The following is a 23947-nucleotide window of genomic DNA, read 5'->3' on the forward strand; positions in this document are numbered from 1 at the left end:
CCATCAAGACCAACATCACCACCATCAGTTCCATCCCTCAAGCCAGGGTACTAGGTGTCACCCTAGACTCCAATCTGTCCTTCCAGCCCCAGGTCCAATCGCTGACAAACTCATGTAGACTTCACCTCCGCAACATCTCCAAAATACGTTCTTTCCTAACCCCGGAAACCACTAAGCAACTCATTCACTCCCTTATTATATCACGACTTGACTACTGCAACTCCCTCCTCATCGGCTTACCTCACCGCAGGCTATCTCCGCTTCAGTCTATCTTGAATGCGGTGGCCAGACTCATCCACCTTACTAACCATTCCGTATCTGCCACCCCCCTCTGCCAATCTCTCCACTGGCTTCTGATCGCTCAACAAATAAAATTCAAAATGCTAACATTGACGTATAAAGCTGTTCATAATACTGCCCCAAACTACATCACCGATCTGGTATCCAAATACCACCCAAAATGTACTCTCCGCTCCTCACAAGACCTCCTACTCTCTAGTTCCCTGGTTTCCTCCTTCCATGCCCATTTCCAGGACTTCTCCAGGGCTTCCCGTGTCCTCTGGAACTCTCTACCCCAATCCATCAGACTATCACCTACTCTCCTCACCTTTAGGCGCACTCTGAAAACCTATCTCTTCAGAAAAGCTTACCCCGCCCTCAGCTAATTACTGAACTCCACCACTCTTCCTACCACTCCATCCCCCACAGCTATTTCCTCCTGTACCACTATCCCCTCCCACCTAGATTGTAAGCTCCAAGGAGCAGGGCCCTCGAACCCCTCGTGTATTGTATCATATTGTTACTGTACTGTCTCGTTTACTGTATCCCATTATAATGTACAGCGCTGAGCAAACTGCTGGAGCTATATAAATCCTGTATAATAATAATAATATAATAATTTTGAGTTGCTGCAATGAAATTTCAGTAAAATGGAATAGCCTGTAGCATCATATTTTCACTTTTATTTTTCAAAGTGTCTTTGAATTCAGTCCTCTGTAGGTTGATCATTTTCATTTCCATCAAAGAATGGGGCATCCTTACATTCCTAACACATTACCCAGTCCATATCAGTATAGATATTGGGCATGATATTTTTCCCCATTGAGATGTGTTTTCAAAGTGTTCCTTTAATTTTTTTGAGCAGTATATTTAGAACCTTGTCAACAAAATGCATTCTATTCCTTTGTGCACTGAGAAAGATGTAGAGAGCATTTCATATTAGTAGCTACATTCCATAGACAGACTTGTGTTTACATTTTTGTCATTAAGATATGTTCACTTTAATTGTCTATATAGGCCAAAAAGAATGGATTAGTTAATACATAATATGCACATAAACTTATTTTTTTCACTGTTCTGCTTTACATTATCAAACATGCTACTAACAGCAGGGTTAATTTTCAATCTTTGACAGGATGGAAATAGAAACTGCTGTTACAGGCTTAATAGAGAGGTTAAGGATATGTAGATAGATTTGTGAAACTGTATGTTAAATTTGGTTCACAATTGAAAAGGCAATTTTAGACACAGCCTCAAAGCTAGATACATTACTGGTTATTACAGAGAAATTATGGACAGCAGTGTGGTGTAACAGAGAATTTGTTTTTGATGGAAGTTTAGTAGGCTAGATAGGATTTCTATATAGCTTAGAATTTTGCAGAGAGACCAGTTTAAAGATTTAGTAGGATTTAAGTGAGAAATCAGGCAGTACAAGGGGTCTCTATTAGGTTTAAAGGTAGGATAGATAAAGCTTGTGAGACACTTTTATTTTTGGTAGCGCTCAGCTGATATTTTAGCACCTTTACATATTGGAGAGATTTATGAAAATTGTGCTATAGTTTTCAGTTATGGCAGACGTTTAGTGATAGCTCTTACATTAATACAGCAAACGGACCCTGCAATGGAAATAGTAGGTTTTTATAGGTTGTTCAGACTTAAGGCAATTAGGGAATTTGTTGTCATGAAAAATTGTTATTCACACTGCTGTTATCTGTAAACGAAGGCAATAAATACTCACCTTTTCCTGGGTCTGTGTAGCTGAACACCACTCCAATCACTAGAGCTGGAACCCTGAAGTTCGCTGTGAAATTGACACTTCCAGTAGTGTCGACCTTCTTGATCCCCTGCAGCTCTTACTGGTTTCCACCTCTGACCTTACATTACCTCTCTTTTTAATAGTGACATTGCAGAGGCAGGAACCAGTAAGAGCAGCAGAAGACACAAGAAATGGATACTCCCAGAAGTGTTGGTTTTTCAGTGAACTTTATGGAACAGTTCCAGTGATCAGAGTGGTGTTCAGCCATGCAGGCAAAGGAAAAGTTGAGTGCTTTTATAGAAAACAACAATTTTAACAAAAATTGTGACAACCTGCTCCAAATACCATAATCTAACTAAATTTCATTTATGCACTAATTTAGGGATACTTGATAATCTGCATATGTCTAACTTGTTGCATTTTATATTTCTATATCATCTCTTGTAAGTGCTCCCTCTAAATATCATCTGTATATCATAGAATGCAGTTATCTTTTCCTGCTTAATGACTGCTAAGATGAGCCCTATTCAATTCAAAATAGAAGGTATATTGTTTTAATTAGGTCAGACCTGACCCAGAGACTTGGAAAGAAAGAAGCTCAGGTCTTGTGTGCAGCCTACTTATGCCATAAGCAAATATGAATGCTTCCTTGTGAACCATATTTTCAAACTACATACAAGAAACATTTTACATTTGATGTTTTTTTTTCATTAAACTGGTCAAAGTTACAAATATATTTAAGTCCAGGATCAATTGAGTTCTAAGGTAATGTATGCAAACCCTATCTTCTTGCAACTACAACACCTGTGAAAGCTAAGACACCTGTTAGCTCATTAACAGAATTTAAAGGATATAGACAGAAGTAAATCTAAAATTTGTTTAAAAAATGTCCATGTTAAGTTTTTTATTCAGCTTGGAGCAGGGGAGACCATATGAAAATTATAAATGACTTCCAACGCTAAATTGTATTTTTTTTTATTTAAAAAGAAACAACTAGATTATTTTATAGATAATTCTGATAATGCTTGCAAAAACTGAGAGATTAGATAAGATTCTCTATGACTTTTTAAAGATATTTTCTACATATTTGGTACTGTATAACATAATAGAAAAAAAGTCATCACTTTTTGCAGGATACATAAAAAACTAAACCTCTGCAGTCACATTTAATAAAATATTGTGAATTGTTAAAGTGATCTTAACATACCACTAGCAATGTGAAGAGTGCAAGCATCTTGACACAAGGTGGTTTTCTCCAATCTGCTCATGGTTAATGGCCATTACCATAGCATTTTCAGCTAATTATAAAACTGCAGCAACTTCAGTTTAAGTTGTCAAGTTAGCTCTCAATGGATACACATGTTTGCAGTAGGCATATTCTCTATATTAATTATGATTCGGTACTGATGTTCAGAGTCTATATTACATGCTCATGCATGAAAATTCAAATATTTCAACTTGGGTTTGTTAGATTTTTTTAAACCCCTGAGCTGAAATGAGTTAAGGATTGAGCAAAAAAACAGAGCTATTGTCACTCGACTCAACATCCATTTCCCTCAAATGTAGCACAAGAGAGAATTCAAGATTAATTTAGTTAAATGCTTGATTAAGGCTGATTTTGATTTGTCCCAGGTTTCATAAATGAACTCAGTTGCCTTGTTATGCTTGTCAACTATATATGTTTAAGGTTAGTTGAGACTTTTGCCCAGTGTATCACCCGCTTTTTAAAACTGTGTTAGGGTTTATCAAATAAAAGTATATGAAAAGTGGGATAAAGGTAGCATGAAAAATGTAGATCTACGAGCCAATATATATATATATATATATATAATATGAAAACACACTGCATTAAATTATAAGGATTGGCTGGAGCAGAATATTATATAGTGTGGCAAAGGGCTTTTATTAAAAAGTTTGGGAAAGTCTGACTTTAAAACAAGAGAAAATAGCAATGGGAGAATTAGGCATTGGTTTATAAAAAAACAATGTACATAGCCATATTGCTTTTGGGCAAAAAAAAAATGAGGTTCTTTTCTATGTTATTCGAATATAAACCATTAAACCATTGATATTAAATGAAAATGCCACATTTGGCCACTAGATGGAGTTAAGGATTATAGGAATTTTCTATAATCTTTAGCTACATCTAGTGTATAAATTCAGTATTTTCTGTTTAATATCAATGCTTTACATTCAAACCTCACTGGATGTAAGCTATTTATATTTGGCTTTTGCCTCATGAATTAATGTATGTGCACTTTCAAATGCAAATGCCCATGTAAACTCTCTATAAATTAAACCCTTAATGTCTGAAAGCTGTTTACACACAAAAGCACAAAAGCAAATAAAATGGAAAACCTCTTTAAGTATTTTGACTGAAGGATGTTACTGGACTCTAGTGAACTGATAGATTTCCTGGTTAGTAGTAATATGGTGAACAAAATGTTAGGCTGGTATACATAGGATGCAGGTATATTTTAAATAGAACAGCAATATAGTGAACTAAAATTAAATAGGAGTGATGCAATTGAGGCATTTGTAAAATTAATAGCTTGTTTTTTTAATTACATTGTAATGTACTGTGATATAAATAGTAACAGTTTAGCTACCTTGACCAAGTCTCTGAGAATTTTGTTGTTCTTGTTGTTGTTGATGCCTTCGTGCTAATTTCTTCATCTGTTGAATAAAATGGTGGACTGTTAAGTGACTCTGAATGGCTTAAGTGACTATGACATGTATTGACAGACATAATTCTCTAACTGTACATAAACAGTACCAAGATATACCCTGACTGCGTTTAACAAAGTAGAAAAGTATGTGAAGTACCTTTGCTCTTTGGTTCTGGAACCATACTTGGACAACTCGTACACTAAGGCCTGTTTCCGCTGCCAACGTCTCTCTGACCTGATAAAGAACAGTAGATTGTTACTCATTCATAAAGGCATGTGTTATATGAATAATGTATTGGTGTTGTCAGATTTTCCCAGAAAAATTATTTTTGTTCACCCCCCCAGATTATCCAACTTCCTGACAAGTTCACCTACTATTCCACTATTTTCTATGAATCCAGGCATGCATGCTGATGGCGAGATTTTACTTCAAGTGAAATTTCACCCTGAATAGAAAGTTCTGCTTTTTGTCCTCCTCCCGCCTCCTCTTCTTTTTTTTGGAACTTTTTTTGGTAGGAACCCGCTCCCACTACTGGAGAGATTGCCTAGGTGATTTCACTGGACGTTCTGCACCCCCCTCTCTTTCTCCAGACTTCTGGGACACCTCACAGATCCCAACAGGCTTTGGGACCATTCACAAGCATACGCAGTGGGAAGCCAGTTGTGAAGCCACAAGGAGTCACAGCCAGCTTTCCACACTAAATATGCTGGCACTGAGGACCCGAAGACCACTGAGGGCAGCGCTGGATCCCTGGACAGGTAAATATCCTTTTTTTTTAAAAAGGTGAGCAGTTACTCAGCTTTAACTTAGCATTTTTCTAAAGGTAACGCCATAAACCATTTGATGCAAATATTTTCTCTAAAAATTTGTTCTTACCTAGTCTATACTAATTTCTTGAGGACAGGACTGACCCTGCATTAACATGGTTTATTTTGTGTCTTTAGCTTAAAGTGATTGCGAATGTTTGGGTTTTTTTTTGTTTTATACAAACATGTTATACTTACCTGCTCATGGTTTTGCACAGATCAACCCCAATCCTCCTCTTCTGGGGTCCCCCGTCTGTGCTCTGCGCTCCTACACTTCTCTGTGTGCCACCATAAGAAGCCACTACCTATGGTGGCACACATGTAGGCTCGATCCCAAGCTGGATCTGTGTGTGTTTTTTCGATACACACAGTGAGATTTGGCCCTAGCTCTATAATTTAAAGAAAGGGATGAGGGGTGCTGAGCATGGAAGGTTTTTTTACCTTAATGCAGAGCATGCCCTTTAGGAAAAATCCTTGAGACTTTACAACCACTTTAAAGTATATGTTCTCCTGTGAGAAAAGAGAATAGCAGGCACATAATGTAGCAGCCCATGTACTGTATATGTTGAATAAATGGATAAGTTCCAATGGGGGCAAGGGCAATCTAGTAAGTACTAGTGCAGGCTGCGATGGAGTGAAGCAAACTCTGGAGTAGAAAAAACAAAGAACACAGCGCCTCTGAGTGTAAACTGTGTGACAAATATTAATAAAAGGTAAGCTTAATAACTCACATCTTCGAACAGTAACTTATGCTCATAGGGATGTGTGTGGTATGTCTGTAGCTAGATGTAAAGACTGTTCCAGAGAAGAGGAACCCTGGTCAGTCAGCAGGAGGTGCTGCAGCAAGTAAGACAAGGATGGTGAAGCCTGGCTGGGTCTCCAATATGTCCGGAGCTAGTGGCTACTGACCGACCAGGGTTCCTCTTCTTTGGAACAGTCTTTACATCTGGCTACAGACGTACCACACACATCCCTATGAGCCTAATTTACTGTTCGAAGATGTGAGTTGTTCAGCTTAAATTTTATTAAAATTTGTCACACAGTTTACACTTAGAGGCGCTATGTTCTTTGTTTGTTCACTGTTGAGAACATGTTAAATGTTTCACCAATTTTTAGGGTGCAACTTGTAACATGTTCTCGATTCCGCAGTCGCCGCACGCTGCCCCCCCTTCCTGTGACAGGAGTACGGGAGAAGTTCCCCGTACTAGCTGTCATTTTTCAAAAACAGTGTGGCTGTGTGGGGCTCCACCCACATGGCTGTGTCATTCATTCACAGTCCTCTGTGAATGAATGGACTTCAGGTTCCGACAGCCTTAGTGGCTGTCAGCTTGAAGTTCTCAATGAACTATAACGGCGCTGTGAAGCACTGTGATAGTTCATTGATTCTTCCTGTCAGAAGGATCATTCTTGTCTTACTCGTACGGGGTGTATGAGCAAGCAGATACATTGGCAGTCTTCAGGAGACCTGCATGGCATCAGAGATCCGCTGATCACTGGTGCAATGCTCTAGCGGCTCCTAACACAAAAAATAATAAATGCACATTTTTTTTTACCTGCAAAGGTGTAAATGTGAACTTATCCTTTAAGTTGATTATAGCCTTGTGTAGCTGTACTGCTTTAATCTGCTTGTTAGAAATGGGTATACACAAAGAACTTGTTCTGAAACTTTACCTGTTAGTGCAAATAAAAAAAGGATCACAGACAGTACTTAACTTCATGTCTGTAGTAAATTGCCTCAATTGTACCCATACAAAGATACCCACTTTTCTGCAAGGCTTTGTAGTGTACCCATACAAAGATACCCACCTTTCTGCAGGGCTTTGAAGACACTTCAAAAGACGCTTTAAAGGCCCTTCTCTGCTGCGTTGTGAGGATTGTGCGTGGTCGCTTCGGCCTCCTTGGGTCTTTACCATCATCGCTACCCTTTCCTTGGTTTCCGTGACACTTTCCCGGCTTCACATCACCATCATCATCATCACTTTTCACTATAATAACGAAAAAACAAGGAATGAGAACCTGTGTGGCTTTAGACACTTGTAAAAGGCAAAATATCAATTGGTTTTGGTGTTTTTCGAAGTTAGAAATTCCAATAGGGGAGCTATTTGCCTGCTACAGTTTTCACATTCCGTTTACACCATTTTGTGATACAGGTACTCCTGCTAGAAAGCACAAAAAGTAGGCCTTTGACCTCCATTGAAGCAGCAGCACAGTTTGATAAAAAAAACACACACCCAGTCTGCTGATTGGGCAATAAGAGAGCAGGGGCACACTGATGAGGTCTGAAGCTTCTGAGCTGAGTAGGTTTTTGATCATTAACATCTTTAAAAAAACTTTTGAATTATTGTAGCTAAATTTGCATTTTAATAGTATGCTGTAGTAAGCCAAAGTTATTAAGTACAAGAGGCACAACATGCATATTTTATAGTTGTCTTTAAATAAATATAAATAAATATATAGGTTTTTTTTTAATATTGCAACATAGTATAAAAATATTGTAACAATTTTTAAAAATATGGCACATCCTGATAGTATGACTCAGAAAAAAAAGATGGGACATTAAGCCTTTATAAAGTTGATTGTGGCAAAAACTGAAAATATGGCAAAAAGAGCTTCACCTACACTTAGTATGCAATTTTGAGTCATCCGTATGAACGAGCCCTTAGAGAGCTTGCGGTTTCAGTTTGCAAAGGTATATATATCATAGAGACAGGCTCTTATGTTCTCAACTAGCAGTGTTTTCTGTAAAAAAAAATATGGCAAAGCCATAAAATAACCTGAACAGTAACGTAATAACATGCAGTGATATAATGACCTGCACAGCAATATTGTAATGCTGCTAGCTATAAAATAAAATGCTAGAGTTATAAGAACCTGCAGAGATATAAAATCACACACTGAGAACAAGAGGATACAGATATATATCAATCAGACACATATAGCTTGCTCAAAGGGGATAGAGTATGTACAGAAAATGACAAGTGTAAGTTGCAAAACGAATTTAAAATGCACAAATGGACCAGTAAAATTACAAGACAACATCAGTTTTTAAATACCTATTTAGCTGCTCAGACTGGGTTAGAAGTGTATGTTAACTTAATTAAAATTGTGAAGCTGCGTTCATCTGAATATTTCATCACATGCAGAGGAAGTTTAAAAAAACAGCGTTTTTGTCTGTATGTGCCCCTTTTTTAATTCATTTTTTTGTACCTTATTCTTTAAGTGAACATTCACTTTGCGAAGAGAAACCTTTTTGCTGCACCTTGAAAATAAACTACATTTTGATTATTTTAATCCCAGCTCTGGACACCAACATTTTTTTATTTTTGAGCTTTTTGTTATTTTTTTTTACCTCTTTAGGGTTGTAATTGACTTTCTGATGTGTTCATAATGCTGTTAAAACACTTTTTTATTTTCTGCCAGATAGTACAGCTCCTGCTGTATTTCTAGAAATCCTCAGACTCCTCCTAGACAAACTCCTAGACACCAGCACTGTGTCACCGTGTCCCAACCTTCATCTCAACTTGGCCATTCACAAAACACAACCTCTATCCTCTATCAGGTTTTTTTTTCAATGTGTGTTTCCATTGCTCACAATTTTCCTTTCTTCCTGTCCAGGTAAAAGTAGTTCGGTAGAACATGAAGTGAGGGGAAATCTCTTAGATGGGTACATACAGGTGAAACTCGAAAAATTTGAATATCATGCAAAAGTTTATTTATTTCAGTAATGCAACTTAAAAGGAGAAACTAATATATGAGATAGACTCATTACATGCAAAGTAAGATAGTTCAAGCCGTGATTTGTCATAATTGTGATGGTTATGGCTTACAGCTCATGAAAACCCCAAATCCACAATCTCAGAAAATTAGAATATGAAAAGGTGCAATATTCTAGGCTCAAAGTGTCCCACTCTAATCAGCTAATTAAGCCATACACCCGCAAAGGGTTCCTGAGCCTTTAAATGGTCTCTCAGTCTGGTTCAGTAGGAATCACAATCATGGGAAAGACTGCTGACCTGACAGTTATGCAGAAAACCATCATTGACACCCTCCATAAGGAGGGAAAGCCTCAAAAGGTAATTGCAAAATCAGTTGGATGTTCCCAAAGTGCTGTATCAACGCACATTAATAGAAAGTTATGTGGAAGGGAAAAGTGTGGAAGAAAAAGGTGCACAAGCAGCAGGGATGACCGCAGCCTGGAGAGGATTGTCAGGAAAAGGCCATTCAAAAGTGTTATGGACTTTCACAAGGAGTGGACTGAGGCTGGAGTCAGTGCATCAAGAGACACCACACACAGATGGATCCTGGACATGGGCTTCAAATGTCATATTCCTCTTGTCAAGCCGCTCCTGAACAACAAACAACGTCAGAAGCGTCTTACCTGGGCTAAAGAAAAACAGACCTGGTCTGTTGCTCAGTGGTCCAAAGTCCTCTTTTCTGATGAGAGCAACTTTTGCATCTCATTTGAAAACCAATGACCCAAAGTATGGCGGAAGAATGGAGAGGCACACACTGCAAGATGCTTGAAGTCCAGTGTGAAGTTTCCACAGTCTGTGTTGATTTGGGGAACCATGTTATCTGCTGGTGTTGGTCCACTGTGCTTCATTAAGTCCAGAGTCAACGCAGCCATCTACCAGGAGATTTTAGAGCACTTCATGCTTTCCTTCCGCAGACAAGCTTTATGGGATGCTGACTTCATTTTCCAGCAGGACTTGGCACCTGCCCACACTGCCAAAAGCACCAAAACCTGGTTCAATGACCGTGGGATTACTGTGCTTGATTGGCCAGCAAACTCGCCTGACCTGAACCCCCATAGATAATCTATGGGGCATTGCCAAGAGAAAGATGAGAGACATGAGACCGAACAATGCAGAAGAGCTGAAGGCCACTATTGAAGCATCCTGGTCTTCCATAACACCCCAGCAGTGCCACAGGCTGATAGCTTCCATGCCACGCCACATTGAGGCAGTAATTGCTGCAAAAGGGGCCCAAACCAAGTACTGAGTACATATGCATGCTTATACTTTTCAGAGGTCTGATATTGTTCTATGAACAATCCTTGTTTTATTGATTGCATGTAATATTCTAATTTTCTGAGATTGTGGATTTGGGGTTTTCATGAGCTGTAAGCCATAATCATCACACGTATGACAAATCACGGCTTGAACTATCTTGCTTTGCATGTAATGAGTCTATCTCATATATTAGTTTCAACTTTTAAGTTGCATTACTGAAATAAATGAACTTTTGCACGATATTCTAATTTTTCGAGTTTCACCTGTATATAGGTATGAAAACTTACTAAAATTCTAATTCCAATGCCTTTCCACTCTACCAATATTAATAAGTAATACTTGGTGACTTTTGAGCTTTAAAAGGCCAAAATATTATTTGAAAAGATCATAAGGGTGCTTACCTAACTGCAGAAATATAGCATTTAATGCACCTGGCAATACTCCTGATTTTCAATGATGCAATATACTCAATACAATATATTTGCACTGACATTCAGTGGCAACAATAGTTTGCATTGGTTTTTAATGGTAAAAATATATTTAGATGCAAACATTCTTTGGCATTCAGTGAAAAAAAAAATTGGCATACATAATGGCAAAAATGCATTTGCATTGGTGTTTAGTGGTAAATATAATCTGGGTTGCTGTTCATTGGTGGAAATATCCTATATTGGTGTTCAGTGGCAAAAATGTCCCATCGCATGTTGCTTGGCTAATCGCTCACTGTACTCCACAGCTACACCACTCATTCCATGCTGCAGCCCGTCACTAGTGACTAGATTTAAATGAACTGTGTGAAGTTCAGTTCACTGGATGTTCACCAGAGTTTGTGAACCCTGAACATAGCCCCGAACTCCATTAAAAACAATGGAAGGCAAATGTGATGATGTTTTTGTAATGTGGCTAAAATGGCAATGTTAAGCATAAAACATTCCTTTGAATAGCATGCTTGAGGACAGGGGCGGACTGACAACTCATGGGGCCCCCGGGCAATAGGGGATCATGGGGCCCCTGTGTCCTTGCCCAAACTCAAAAAAGCCTATGAAAAAGGTACCAGGGGCATCTCATGGGGCCCCCTACTGACCCCGGGCCCTCGGGCAGTTTCCAAATGGTCAGTCCGCCCCTGCTTGAGGATGTCTCAAATCTACACATGAATTTACAGAGGAGTACATTATAACCCTTTTAAAAGATTTGTAAAACAATTGGTGGGAATTAGTATTTACTACAAGCACTAGCTGGCCAGGGATCCTTGGTGAAATCATTGACCAAATATGGTCAAGATTCTGGTAAATCCCCCTCCTCCCCACACATTCTTTAATTTGGAGATCAAATGAGGGGATGACGCCCTTGTCCTCTCAAAAGAGATGCAAGGGGGGGGATTTACTAAAACTGGAAAATCTAGCAACATCTGGTACAGCTTTGAATAAAAACCAATCAGCTTGTAGTTTTTTTGTCAAAACTTAATTGAATAAGTTGAAGTTAGAAGCTGATTGCCTACAATGCACGTTTGCACCAGATTTTGCACTCTTCAGTTTAATTAAATCAAGCCCAAGGTGCCCTGACAGGGTTGGGAAGGAAGGTTTTACTACCTGCCCTTTGCAAGCTGTTGAATGGCATGTGGGGGATACTCTCCTTCTGGCCTCCCTTTCCAGGCACCCCAGTCTGCATACCTAGATAAGGGTCTAGCATGATTGCAAATGGACAGTTTTATGGACCATTCTCTGAACTGCGCACAGGCTGTGTTTGGGTGAACTCACTTTCGACCCAAACTTACAAACCCTACTAATGTTAGGTGCCAGAATACTAAAATCAGTGAATATTAATCCACTATAAGAGTAGTCAGCCACAGAACACTGAAAGATCCACTAGGTCAATTTAAATTCACCATGGTAACAAAGAAAGAAAGAAATCTCTGTGGACCTATAGAAAGCTGGTTGAAAAACCCAGCAATAGATTTGAGATATGACCTTTACATTTATACAAAAAAAAACTTCTGCAAAAGCTGGATACATGTAAGTCCATTGACAATGGTGTTAGGCTGCTAATGATATCATCTATTGGTTGTAATTTGCAAGTGTATGTACTTTAGTGATGAGTGAAATAGGGGGCTTCGCCAAGATTTTTATTTGTTACAATTTCACTATTTTAACTAAATGAATTAAAGTCAATAAAGAGGGCTTTAAGATGTTATGGTGGTATTTAAAGGTGCTTTAAATGGCTCCTGGGGTTAGGGATGCTCTTTTAACTTATCCTGGACATGTTCTTTCACTAAAAAATTACCCCTGGGGACATAAAGTTAGATATTGTAACAATTGCCTTTTTGTTGCCTGTGCATTGTAACAATTGCCCATTTGTTGCTTGCAAATTTGAAACCAACATAGGAAGGATTTCTGAAGGGACATTGGTGGATTGTTTCTTTCCAGCAAATTTTCTTAAGCAGTGACATACGATGAAATTGAAGATTAATTTTGGTGAAATGTCGACAAAATCCCTACACTCGTCAACACTCATATGGACAAAAAAATAGCACTTATGAACAATTTTGTATATAGTCCATAGTTATATTTTAATTTATTTTTGTAGTTCTTCACTGTAGAACATTTCAAATTTATTGAGAACGTACCAGAATCTGAGTCATCTGGACTTCCAGAGCTTAGAAGGTCCTTCTCTTTTTCATAGTCACTTTTACATAAAAGTTGTCCTTCCTTCAATACAAATTCGTCTCCTTTTCGTAGTTGTCGCTCACATACACAGCAGCAGAAGCAGCTTAGGTGATATACACATTCCAGGGCACGCATTACAAATTCTGTCGGAGCAATCTTCTCCATGCACCCACTACATTTTGCCGCAAATAACCTAAAAGAAATTAACACACTGTTTTACATAAAATGTAACATTTATATATAATCAAAGTTTTTATAAGCATCCTATGCAGTCCACAAACTGCTACAAGCATTATATTAAGATAACTATCTATCTGTTGTTCCTGTAATAATCGGAGGTCCTGATTCATGAGGCTGCAATGCCATTTAGGGTATGATACACAATCGAAAAGCATTGTGGCATATGATGATATTCAATGAGAGCGTCCTTAGGCATGCCTCAGTTGCAACCTAAATAAGGGCCAAGATGTCTGTCCAGTATGGACAACAGGTTATCTCGGGTCACTGCAGAAGTCAATTGACCAGGCTGGCAGTATTTGATCATTCCCACATTGTTCTATTGAATCAATACAAAGGTAAGTATGGCGGCATGGGTCACAATAAACAAATGCTTGGAGCATGTGTGAATTTTTGTGTTTTTTCCTACACACTAGTGTAGAAACCGACCCCCACCCCACCCCACCTGCATAGCCAATGTTTTTGTATTGAACAATTGTGTAAAAACCTACATTTGTGTTAAAAAAAAATCTACATTATTTAATATATATAAGGATACAGGAAGGTATAACATGCCATCATTAACTAATTTAAGGCAGTAGTAGAGTGGCTATATTAGCCACTATTCATTGCAGAGAGGTTATAGCTTAATTTAGTAAATAAAAGGTAGAAATATTGATAAAAGTTATGCAGCGCTATATAAGGTATTGCAATAAATAAATGGTACAAGAATCATCTGTATAACCCAGAATCAGCATAAATTGATTCATAGAGAAAGATCCATATGAACCGTCAAACGTGAACAGTCTTAAATGTGATGTAAATGGTAAGTAAGTAAAAGTGACAATAACACAATAGTGTTTGGTGTATTCCAGATCCAGTTGGGCTTGTAGAAGAATCCAGTAAAATTATGCGCTTACCACAAAGACATACAGACTGAGAGTTGTATGTATATCAGCGGACATCAGGGCCTGGTCAGCAAATAGAGCAGCATACGGTCACCATGGTAGACACTTGGGGATGATTGGATACACAAACGGGGGGTCACCTCAGGTTTCACCAGCAGGTCCACCGGAGTCCACTCCTGATAATACTCCTCCAAAAAGCTCCACCTTGACGGGGTCAAACGCCTTTGACAACGAGCGTGGCTCGAAACATGTTAGGGGATCCGCCCAACTGACGCCATTAACCACCAGGGAGCCATTAGCCACCAGGGAGCCTAGATATTAGGCCTGGAGGCTATTCAATGTTTTTGATGTGAGTTCAATATATGTTCAATTTGCTTTACACCTATTAAAGACGTACTTCACTATCATCACCATTTTGCCCCCTGACTCGTTATTTACGAGCCCCGTCAAGGTGGAGCTTTTTGGAGGAGTATTATCAGGAGTGGACTCCGGTGGACCTGCCGGTGAAACCTGAGGTGACCCCCGTGTGTGTATCCAATCATCCCCGAGTGTCTTCCATGGTGACCAAATGCTGCTCTATTTGCTGACCAGGACCTGATATCCGCTGATATACATACAACGCTCAGTCTGTATGTCTTTGTGGTAAGCGCATAATTTTACTGGATTCTTCCACAAGCCCAACTGGATCTGGAATACACCAAACACTATTGTGTTATTGTCACTTTTTCTTCCTTACCATTTACATCACATTTAAGACTGTTCACGTTTGATTGACGGTTCATATGGATCTTTCACTATGAATCAATTTATACTGATTCTGGGTTATACAGATGATTGTTGTACCATTTATTTATTGCAATACCTTATATAGCGCTGCATACCTTTTATCGATATTACTATTTTAGGTGCTGAGGATTGCCTTGTATGCTAGCTGCTCGCTTGAGATTGTGCTCACTTACCTTATCTTGTTAAAAGGTAGAAATACACTAGCTTTTGGGACTTTATATCTCTTCCTCAGGCATAATAAAATAACTGGTGCCATTCGCAACCAAGGCTGGTCAAAATCAGCATAAAAGTATCAGCTCAATAAGTTGAGTATTGGCTTAGTAGTTCATATGATAGTTTAGTTGTTGGGCTCACTAGGTTAAGTGTGCTTACAGGTTAATGAACTCTAAAGTTGGCAATAAAAACTGAAATTCGATCAGTTCAACAGGGATGGGCCAAATTTCGATCTATCTATGACCATTCCTATTTGTGAGAAGTTGATCTAATGATAAACTGCTCACAAACTGGCTTGTTGGAAACATTTTGTTCAATTAGCACTGCAGCACTGATCAGTGTATTCTGACAGCAGGAGAGTCCCTGCTGTCAGAATAAAATGACACAGTGGAGATGATTCCTCTATTCACCACACTTATGTGGATCGGGGAATCTGTTCCATTTTTTTTTTTTGATCCATGTATGATCAGCGTAAGTTTTAAGGTCAAAGGTTTAATATAAACTCCAGCCAAAACTTTTTATCCTTTTAGTTTTTAGTGAGAAAGGATTAAAATACCGTACAGCTTTATACCGCTATCCACGACTCCCTCAGTTTACAACAGCAGCAGCCCTTGGTGCCCCTCTGAAAAGTGATCCAATGTGGAAATTGAGTGGGTCATGTTTGTTGCCTGTACTGCCTGCCAAATGCTACAGGGAGAATATTTTTTGCTGCCTATGCAAATGCTTTGAGCATGTGTGTATGTTTGTGTTTTTTTCATACATACTAGTGTAGGAGGGGCTAACAATGAGGTTCAACTGTCAACTATCAATTGCAAGTGCAAATGAGCTCTCAGAGAGATTTCCCCTCACTTATTGTTACGGTGACAACAATTTCATCTGATAGAAAGGGAGGGAAAATCTGCAAGAGCAACAAATATGTCTTTATGTGCTCTAGATCAGAGGCTGAGAAAGCAATGAAGTCAAAGCATCAGCATGACAGCCAGGTAACTAACATTCTCAAAGGAGAGGCCAGCAATGGCAGCACCATACTTTGCTCATCACAGTCACTTTAGGAGTATTAAACTCTATATTTATAGTATTGATCTATTTTTGTCAATTAACTTAAATAATTTTCTTTCCAGTCTAACTATTTATTTAACCCTTTTTTAAGGCTCAAAGTCTTTGACTGGACTTTTTTTTTTAATTTAAGGTTGGTTTACACATTTACACAGTTTATACATTTATCCTTCAGTAAATGCCTTCTATTAGTTTGCACTGTTAATATTGTATTTTGTTTTGGGAGTTTTAGTCCTAATATTACTAATGCCTAACAGAATGTGACTTGTCTAAATAGTAAAACAAACAATATCTAAGGCTCATATGTGGTTCCCTTATTGCCAAAAAATCACATCCGTTTTTTTCAAAACCCTGTTGTGCTACAAATATCTATATATATCTATGGCTGGATGCACATTTTGATTTAGCATTGTGTCATTGTGAATTAAATCCTCTAATTTAGTAACTTATTTAAAAGAGTTGACACGTGTAAGGTCCATGTTTTAAAATATGTCCTCCCTGCCCTGTGCTGAAACACTGAGTACAAGTGTAAAAAAAAAATGTATGTAACTGGAAAAAAGTTAGATATTACACTCGCCTTTCCTTTGATTGCTGTAGTGCAGGGGGTAATGACATGCTTCTGCTGGCGAGATCCTGGGGAATAATGAGCACTCCAAGAGAGGGACTTAGGCTGCTCAGCTTTCCCCACACTCATGCTGGAAAGGGGATTATGTCAACCTTTGCCTAGGCACCACGGCCAGAAGTCGGGAGTATATTGTCTAATTTTTTAATTTCAGTGTTACTCTGCAAGGTGGACACATTTAAAAGCAGGCCTGCATCTTATGTTCAAGGTCTGCTTTAAGGGTATTTTTCACTAAACAAGCAATGTTACAGCAGGGGCAGTTACCAGTATGACCACTCTGCTTGATATTTTCAGTGGGATAATGTGTGCTATTGGTGTGACCTACTAAAGCAAATGAACTGTTCACTTTGCAGGGGAATTTTCCCTTAAGTCAGTCATACATGGATTGAAATTTGACCGATTCAGCAAGAACCAACCGAATTTTGATCCATGTATGGGCAGGCCGGTTGTACATAAGTGAATCTTTTTGATCGACTTGAGTACAACCAGTCTGTTAGATTGTTCCCGAATGATCAGTGCCACCAGCTATAGTGGGCAACACTGATCATTGTATTATGATGGAAGAACAGGAAAGGCTCTCCGTTGTCAGAATACAATACCACAGTGGGAGGGATTACCCATCCACAATGGTATGAACTGGTTGAATGAAAAATATTCATAACCAGCCTTAAGGCTGGTACACACTTGCAGTCCCCCTCTCAGAACACAAGAGCATGGTGGGTGATATCGCCGCACTAACATTGCTTGTGTTAGTACAGCAATCTGTCAGTTTTTTTAAAGTATAGCATGTACCCTGTATTAGTGTAGTAAATGAGGTGAAACTCTGCTGACTTCCATCATCCAAACATGTACAAGCAAAAATCCCGTTTTTTCTTTCCACATGACTGAGCATTGTTTGCAAAGGGAGTTTTCCCCACATTCACTAAGCTAAAGTAAAATTCCGGTGCAAAGGCAAAAGTCAGAGGTGGGCAGGGCCAAGCCGCACTCTTTGTATAAATAGACACACCGGCTCAGGAGCAAGTATGAACGAGTGCCCCCATGGCAAGCGGAGCACTTGGCAGGGAACAGGGACCAGGGGCCAGGAGCACTGGTGGGAGACCCAAGAAGGAGGATTTGGGCTAGAATATACAAAACCATTGCACAGAGCACTTAAGTATTACAAGTTTGTTATTAAAAAGAAAAAACAAATTGTGCCTTGGGAATCACTTTAAATTACATATAAAAAATAATATTTTTTTTAGCAATTTGAATATAGAAAATCATGCGGTATATTATTAGCTAACTACAAAAACATTAAAGCAATGGTTTTGATGCAATATATTTTTTCACAGAATTTGTGTGCAAAGAGACTTAAATGTGGTCTTAGGTTTATATATTCCAAGGTATGCTTTGCAAACCTTGATCTAAGCTGTTAGTCCACACCTATTATTTCAATATAATTGTCCCAGCTGAAGTTGATGATTCATGAGTATACACTTAAAATACAGTAAGCTCCTCTACACCATCTGCTTGATGAATGACTAATTCTTTATCTATGCCGCTCACCTCTAGCGTTAAATTTGGTCCTTCTCTTTTCCTTAGCAATTTCAATCAAATGTTTACTCTTTCAATATTCCGCTCTGTGCCTCTTCGCCGCCTCTCCCCCAGCTGTAATTTTCTTCTGTTTATCCACACACGGGTTTAATTGTTTTAGTACAGCATTTATTATGAGCCCAAAAATAGGTGCTCTGTTGTACAGGTAAAAGTGTGCTTCAAGAAACATTTTATATAGATGTCATTCTGGTATATTCAAACAACCACTTTCCTGAGAGGAAGCTTCCACAGCAATAGCACAAAGGCACAATTATATATAACACACGCAATATTGCCACCACTTTAGAACTCTACTGTCAGCACCCAGATGCAATATTTGCTGTTTTATTGAAACAAAACTATTATGTATTTTCAGTATGTGTTCATTACTAAAATGGTAATTCTACGGGAACATAATTTTTATTTTTATGTTCTACATGTGGTTCTCTGTTTGTAAAATCATATTTCAAAAAGAGCCTTGGTGCAAAGTGACTATTTCAATGTCAAACAGTGCAATAGCTATTCCGTGCTCAGAACAGTTCAAAGCTGAATGCAAATAGATGAATATACCCTATAATACCTATATAACAAGTACTTTTAGATAGCACAGCAAGGTCATGGACTTTCCTGAAATTGAACCACGGTTAAGGGTTGTAACCTTAGGCATGAAATATGAACAAAGCATTAAAGAGTACGTGTCTCAATTAAGAGCTTTAAGTGTAATTTCTGTCTGCTGCCTCTTTCATCTCTTTCTATCAGTATAACTCACTTCTGACAAATTTTCCTGATAACAACAGAAAAAATGGTGATGGGGAGGATCCTCCAGCAGATTGACAGCCTCAGCTTTGTTCCTGTGAGCTCTGGCAGAGGGGTATGTCTCCTCCCTCCAATCAGCTCTCAGAGCTCTCCTCATTAAGCTCTGCAGAGAGTAACTGCAGATCTCCGCCCATCCCCTTTTTTAACTGTCAGACAAGCTTTATAAATTCAGCACTTTGAGTGGATGTAGAGAAGAGAAGACTGCAGATAGACAGGTACAACTTATGTAGGAGGATTTGTTTAATATCTGTGTATCACCTGTACTGGGTATATGTGAGGGTTTAATCAAAAAAGCCTGGTCCAGGACCTGCCGAATTCTGTGACTTCAAGTGGAATTCCAGATAAAAACATAACTAATACTCTTTAATTATATGAATAAATAAAATGTTTATACTATGCATTATAGGAATTGAAAAATGTCTGATTAAAAACAGCAGTCTAATCTAGATGTTCGTCAATCTTCCTGTGATTCACTGAAAATATTATGCCTGTGCAGCCGAATGTGGCTGATCACAAGCACTTCCTGATACCTTTGTCCAACCCTGTTCAGCACAACCCCATGCAGCCCTGTTCCACCCCTGTTTCCTTTGGCCCAGCCCATGTTCTGGTCTACTCCACCCCCATTCTGCCTGACCCCCTTCACTCATAGTGCCCCCGCCACTGCTCCATCTAGCGGTCTTATGTTTTGAGGAGACCGTTGGGCATTCCATTCTCTAGCTTATCTTGGCATTACACTTACTTCCTCCTACTCTGCCTTATTTTCAGCTAATTATTACCCCTTACTGCGCTCTGTTACTTCCCTGCTTCATTCTTGGCAGTTTCCTTCTTTATCATGGATTGGCCGGATACATGCTGTTAGGATGAAGATCCTGCCGAAGATCCTGTACTTTTCCATACTCTCCCTATTCATGTCCCTGCGTCTTTTCTTTGTGTACTACAGAGCCGGAGTCTCAGTTTTATTTGGGCTCATAAATACCCCAGAGTGCCTAGAGCTACCCTCTATACTCCTAGATTACAAGGAGGTTTGGGAGTTCCACACGTTTCTAGATAATATTTGGCGGCTCAGATTTCCCACTTGTCTATGCTTCATGCCACGACTGATATCCCGTTATGGGTACTCTTGGAATTACCCAACTGTTCTCCGCTTTCCTTAACTACATTGCTTTGGCTCCCTCCTAAGTTGCGCCCTCTGGATCTGAACCCTATCATGCTTCACAGTTTAAGAACCTGGGATTCTGTAAAATATTCAGGTAATTTAATTTCGTCATTTTTACCTGTTTTGTCGATTGTGCATAATCCTTTATTTCCGCCAGGCCTAGAACATCCCCCTTCTTTCTCTTGGTGGACCTCCCATGGCTTTGTTATTGTACACAATTTTCTGAGCGCTTGTACGCTTTCATCTTGGGAGTCTCTTTGAGAATCAAGGGGGGTCCCGCCACGGGAATATTACCGGTATTTGCAATTGCCCCACTGGCTCCCATCCCTCCGTCGTACCTCTAAATATCCTTACTGCAAAACGCCCTTTGAACACACTTGTCAGCATTCCCCAGGGTCCCCTGGTCTCATTTCTGTAATTTATGCCTCCCTTAACAGTAGGTCTTCCTCATCACCCCTGTCTTATGTCTCTCAATGGCCCTCCTGCATTGCCCAATTTTGGGTCTGTCTAGGTCTCAACAGAAATTGGCATTCTACCTATTCATTTACGCCAAACTTGCTATAGCTCAAGCTTGGAGAACCCCTTCGGTAATCTTCCAGGGGGTGAAGACCCAGATGAATGCTATGTTGATCAATGAACAGATGTCTAGCATTCTTCATGATTCTCATCCAAAATTCCTTAAGGTTTGGGAACCTTGGATACGTTATTCCTTACCATCCTTGCCTCCTACTAGTTATGGCCTCCTATAGTTGCTGCCGGAGCTAGCCCCGGATCCGTGATCCTTCTAGATTTCCTTCTTTCATGTTTTTTTTTTTACTCCCTTTTGTTTTACTTTTTTTTTTCTTTTCTTCTAACCTTTCTTCTTTTCTCTTTTTATTTCCGATATTATGTTGGATTACTGCTGCTATTTGGCTCTGCTTTTTGCCGTCCCTTCTTGATGTCATTGGACATTTCGTTATTTGACTAATACAAGTTGGCAGGATGTCTCTGTTTATATGTTATTGTTTTCTCTGCCCCTACGAGGGCGTATTTTGAGCTTGTTATATTTTTAAAAAACAAAACTTTCCTAATAAAAATATTAAACAGAAAACAAAAGTTTATTTGTAAAATGAAAACACACATTGTCAGATATTCAAGAATTCAAGTCTATAGTTGTATCTTATCTTTATTCCTTTTTCGGCATATTGGAAAATCTCTGTGATCATCACCATCAATGAAACATAGAAGACAGCAGAAAAAGAGTGGTTCATTGAGTCTGCCCCATTTTTTTTATATTTATCCATGTTATTGTTTTATTTTTGGTGGGTTTTGTTATGTTTTATATTTGTCCCATGCATGTTTGAATCCACTTACTGTTGTTTCTTTCACTACCTCTGCTGAAAGTCTGTTCCAAGCATCAACAACACTTTTGGTAAAATAATACTTTCTAAGATTTGTTTTGAACTTTTCTCCTGCTAATTTGAGGTCATGTACCTGTGTTCTTGATTGTAGCTTCATATGAAATGTCCCTTATTTCTATAGAAAATGGAATTAATCTTTCTTTTTGCTCCCTGGTCTGTGAGTGGCTACTAAAATATAGCTGATAGGGATAATTTAACATTTTGTTAAATCTTGTGTTGTTTTATATAGGCAGGACAGTCATTTTTTACTATACTACAAATACAATTTTAACATGTTTATATGAGTTCCTTGGGTTTGATTGATTTCACTTGCATAATCCTAAAACATATTGCTAGATAAATAGGGATCCACCCAAATTGGCCTCAGCATGTGAACATAAATTACTGTGGTACAAGCCTTAGAGCTTCTTCAGGAGAAAGGACTGATGTAAAATGGCTCAATGTTCCCTGTAAATCTCTGCAGAATAAGTGCCAATATAAGTGAGTAAAATAAGTCATTGTTGGGTTACCACTAAATAAGGTTAGACCTCTCATTAACCCCTTTAAAGGGAGAATGAGTTAAACATTCAGTGTTTTCTGATAAGCACATTCAAAGCTATAAAGAGCACAAGTGATATCCGTTCCTCCTCTATGCCTAATAAAATACTTCCTGTGGATTCTCCTTTATGACCGATATCTATCACCGGGCTGAGAAATTTACGAGGACCCCTCTTGTTATAGCTCCAAGCTTTCGAATTAAAACAATTTTTCATTTCCAAAAGTCTTGCGTGCTGCTGTTGCTAACGGCTCTCTCCTGCCCCCTACTCGGCTTCGTATCAATGCTCAATGACACCCTAAAGACTTCATGTGTAATATTCTCAGAATAGACATGAAAAGTAGGGAGCTTTAATGGCAATTACAGCGCTGTTTAATAATAATAAGAAAACTTCTGCAAAGTGGAAGAATAAAAGAATGTGAATGACTAAATTTAAGTACCATTTACAAAGACATTTCTTCATATGTAGCAGGCTGAATAGGCACACTATACAAAGTACATAGGGTCAATTAAAAAACATAATATTTAAGGTCAACTACAATTTTGCATTATGGTGCAAGTTACATGAATTAGCGCCAGGGGCATTGCTAGACCCTGGTACCCATGGCAAGTGCCCTATGTCTTCTTCTGAATTCCTGGAGCCTGCTTTGAGATATGGAGATGATACATTCAATGCATGATAGGGCTCTTTCATTACCCCACTGACCGCCCACTGGAATTTGAACATTACGGCCTAACCAGACTATACACATGCCACACCCATGATGCTTTGCTTCACAGTCACCGCAGTTTTAACAGGCAGTGCCTGTCAACCTCAACCATTGTTATCAATGGGGATGCATGGCAAACACAAGTCAAACACTTGGTTTGCAGCTGTAGCGTGGACCCCTAATGTAAAATTGCCATTTGGCAAAGAAATAAAAAAACAAACAAAAACAGATATCAGGGTGTAGCACTAGTGTTTCCTGAAGAACCTCTGCCAGCCACCACTATATCCACAATGGATTGCTTTTCAGTGGGCATAAGCATTACCACCAGTGTGAAAGGGCCCATACAGTTTTAGAATGTTGTATATTGTATCCTCTGTTATTTATTTGGTTATCATAATGTGACATTACAGTGTTTAGACTACTTCATTTTTCTTCAGAGAATAGGTGCTGGAACTTACCCTTTCCGAGTCACCCCTTATCTCTGCCTTGTACCCACCTCTGAAGACCATTCCTTGGTTCCACCTTCTACCCACCTCCCAATACCACCCTTTTAAGATATACAGAACCAAGTATCATTTTGTGGTGCTAAGTGATTTGTATGGAAATTCCTATTGATAGCAAGCAGTACCTGCAGCTACAATGGATCGCCAGAATAATATTGTTGCCGGGGGGGGGGGGGGGGCAACAATAGATCTCCCTGAAAACAGCAACCCCTCCCTCAACAATTGATCTCTCCTAGTAGCAATTGACCCCCCAGCAACATAAGAGCCA

At 39.0% G+C, this 23947-nt stretch overlaps 1 protein-coding gene across 2 annotated transcripts in view; it reads right to left on the reverse strand.

Moving 5' to 3' along the window:
• Positions 1 to 23947, reverse strand: part of LMX1B (LIM homeobox transcription factor 1 beta) — a 247165-nt gene that overhangs the window by 6411 nt on the left and 216807 nt on the right. For both annotated transcript variants that reach the window (XM_089689991.1, XM_089689990.1), the window contains exons 3-6: positions 13147 to 13379; positions 7318 to 7496; positions 4862 to 4939; positions 4645 to 4711 (exon numbers count right to left, since the gene is read on the reverse strand). In XM_089689991.1, the coding sequence (XP_089546117.1) occupies positions 4645 to 4711; positions 4862 to 4939; positions 7318 to 7496; positions 13147 to 13379 (557 nt within the window). The remainder of the gene's footprint in view (positions 1 to 4644; positions 4712 to 4861; positions 4940 to 7317; positions 7497 to 13146; positions 13380 to 23947) is intronic.

Source organism: Staurois parvus, unplaced genomic scaffold (genome assembly GCF_062004578.1).
Source record: "Staurois parvus isolate SC_StPar_1 unplaced genomic scaffold, SC_StPar_1.0 ptg000508l, whole genome shotgun sequence".
Lineage (NCBI taxonomy): Eukaryota > Metazoa > Chordata > Amphibia > Anura > Ranidae > Staurois > Staurois parvus.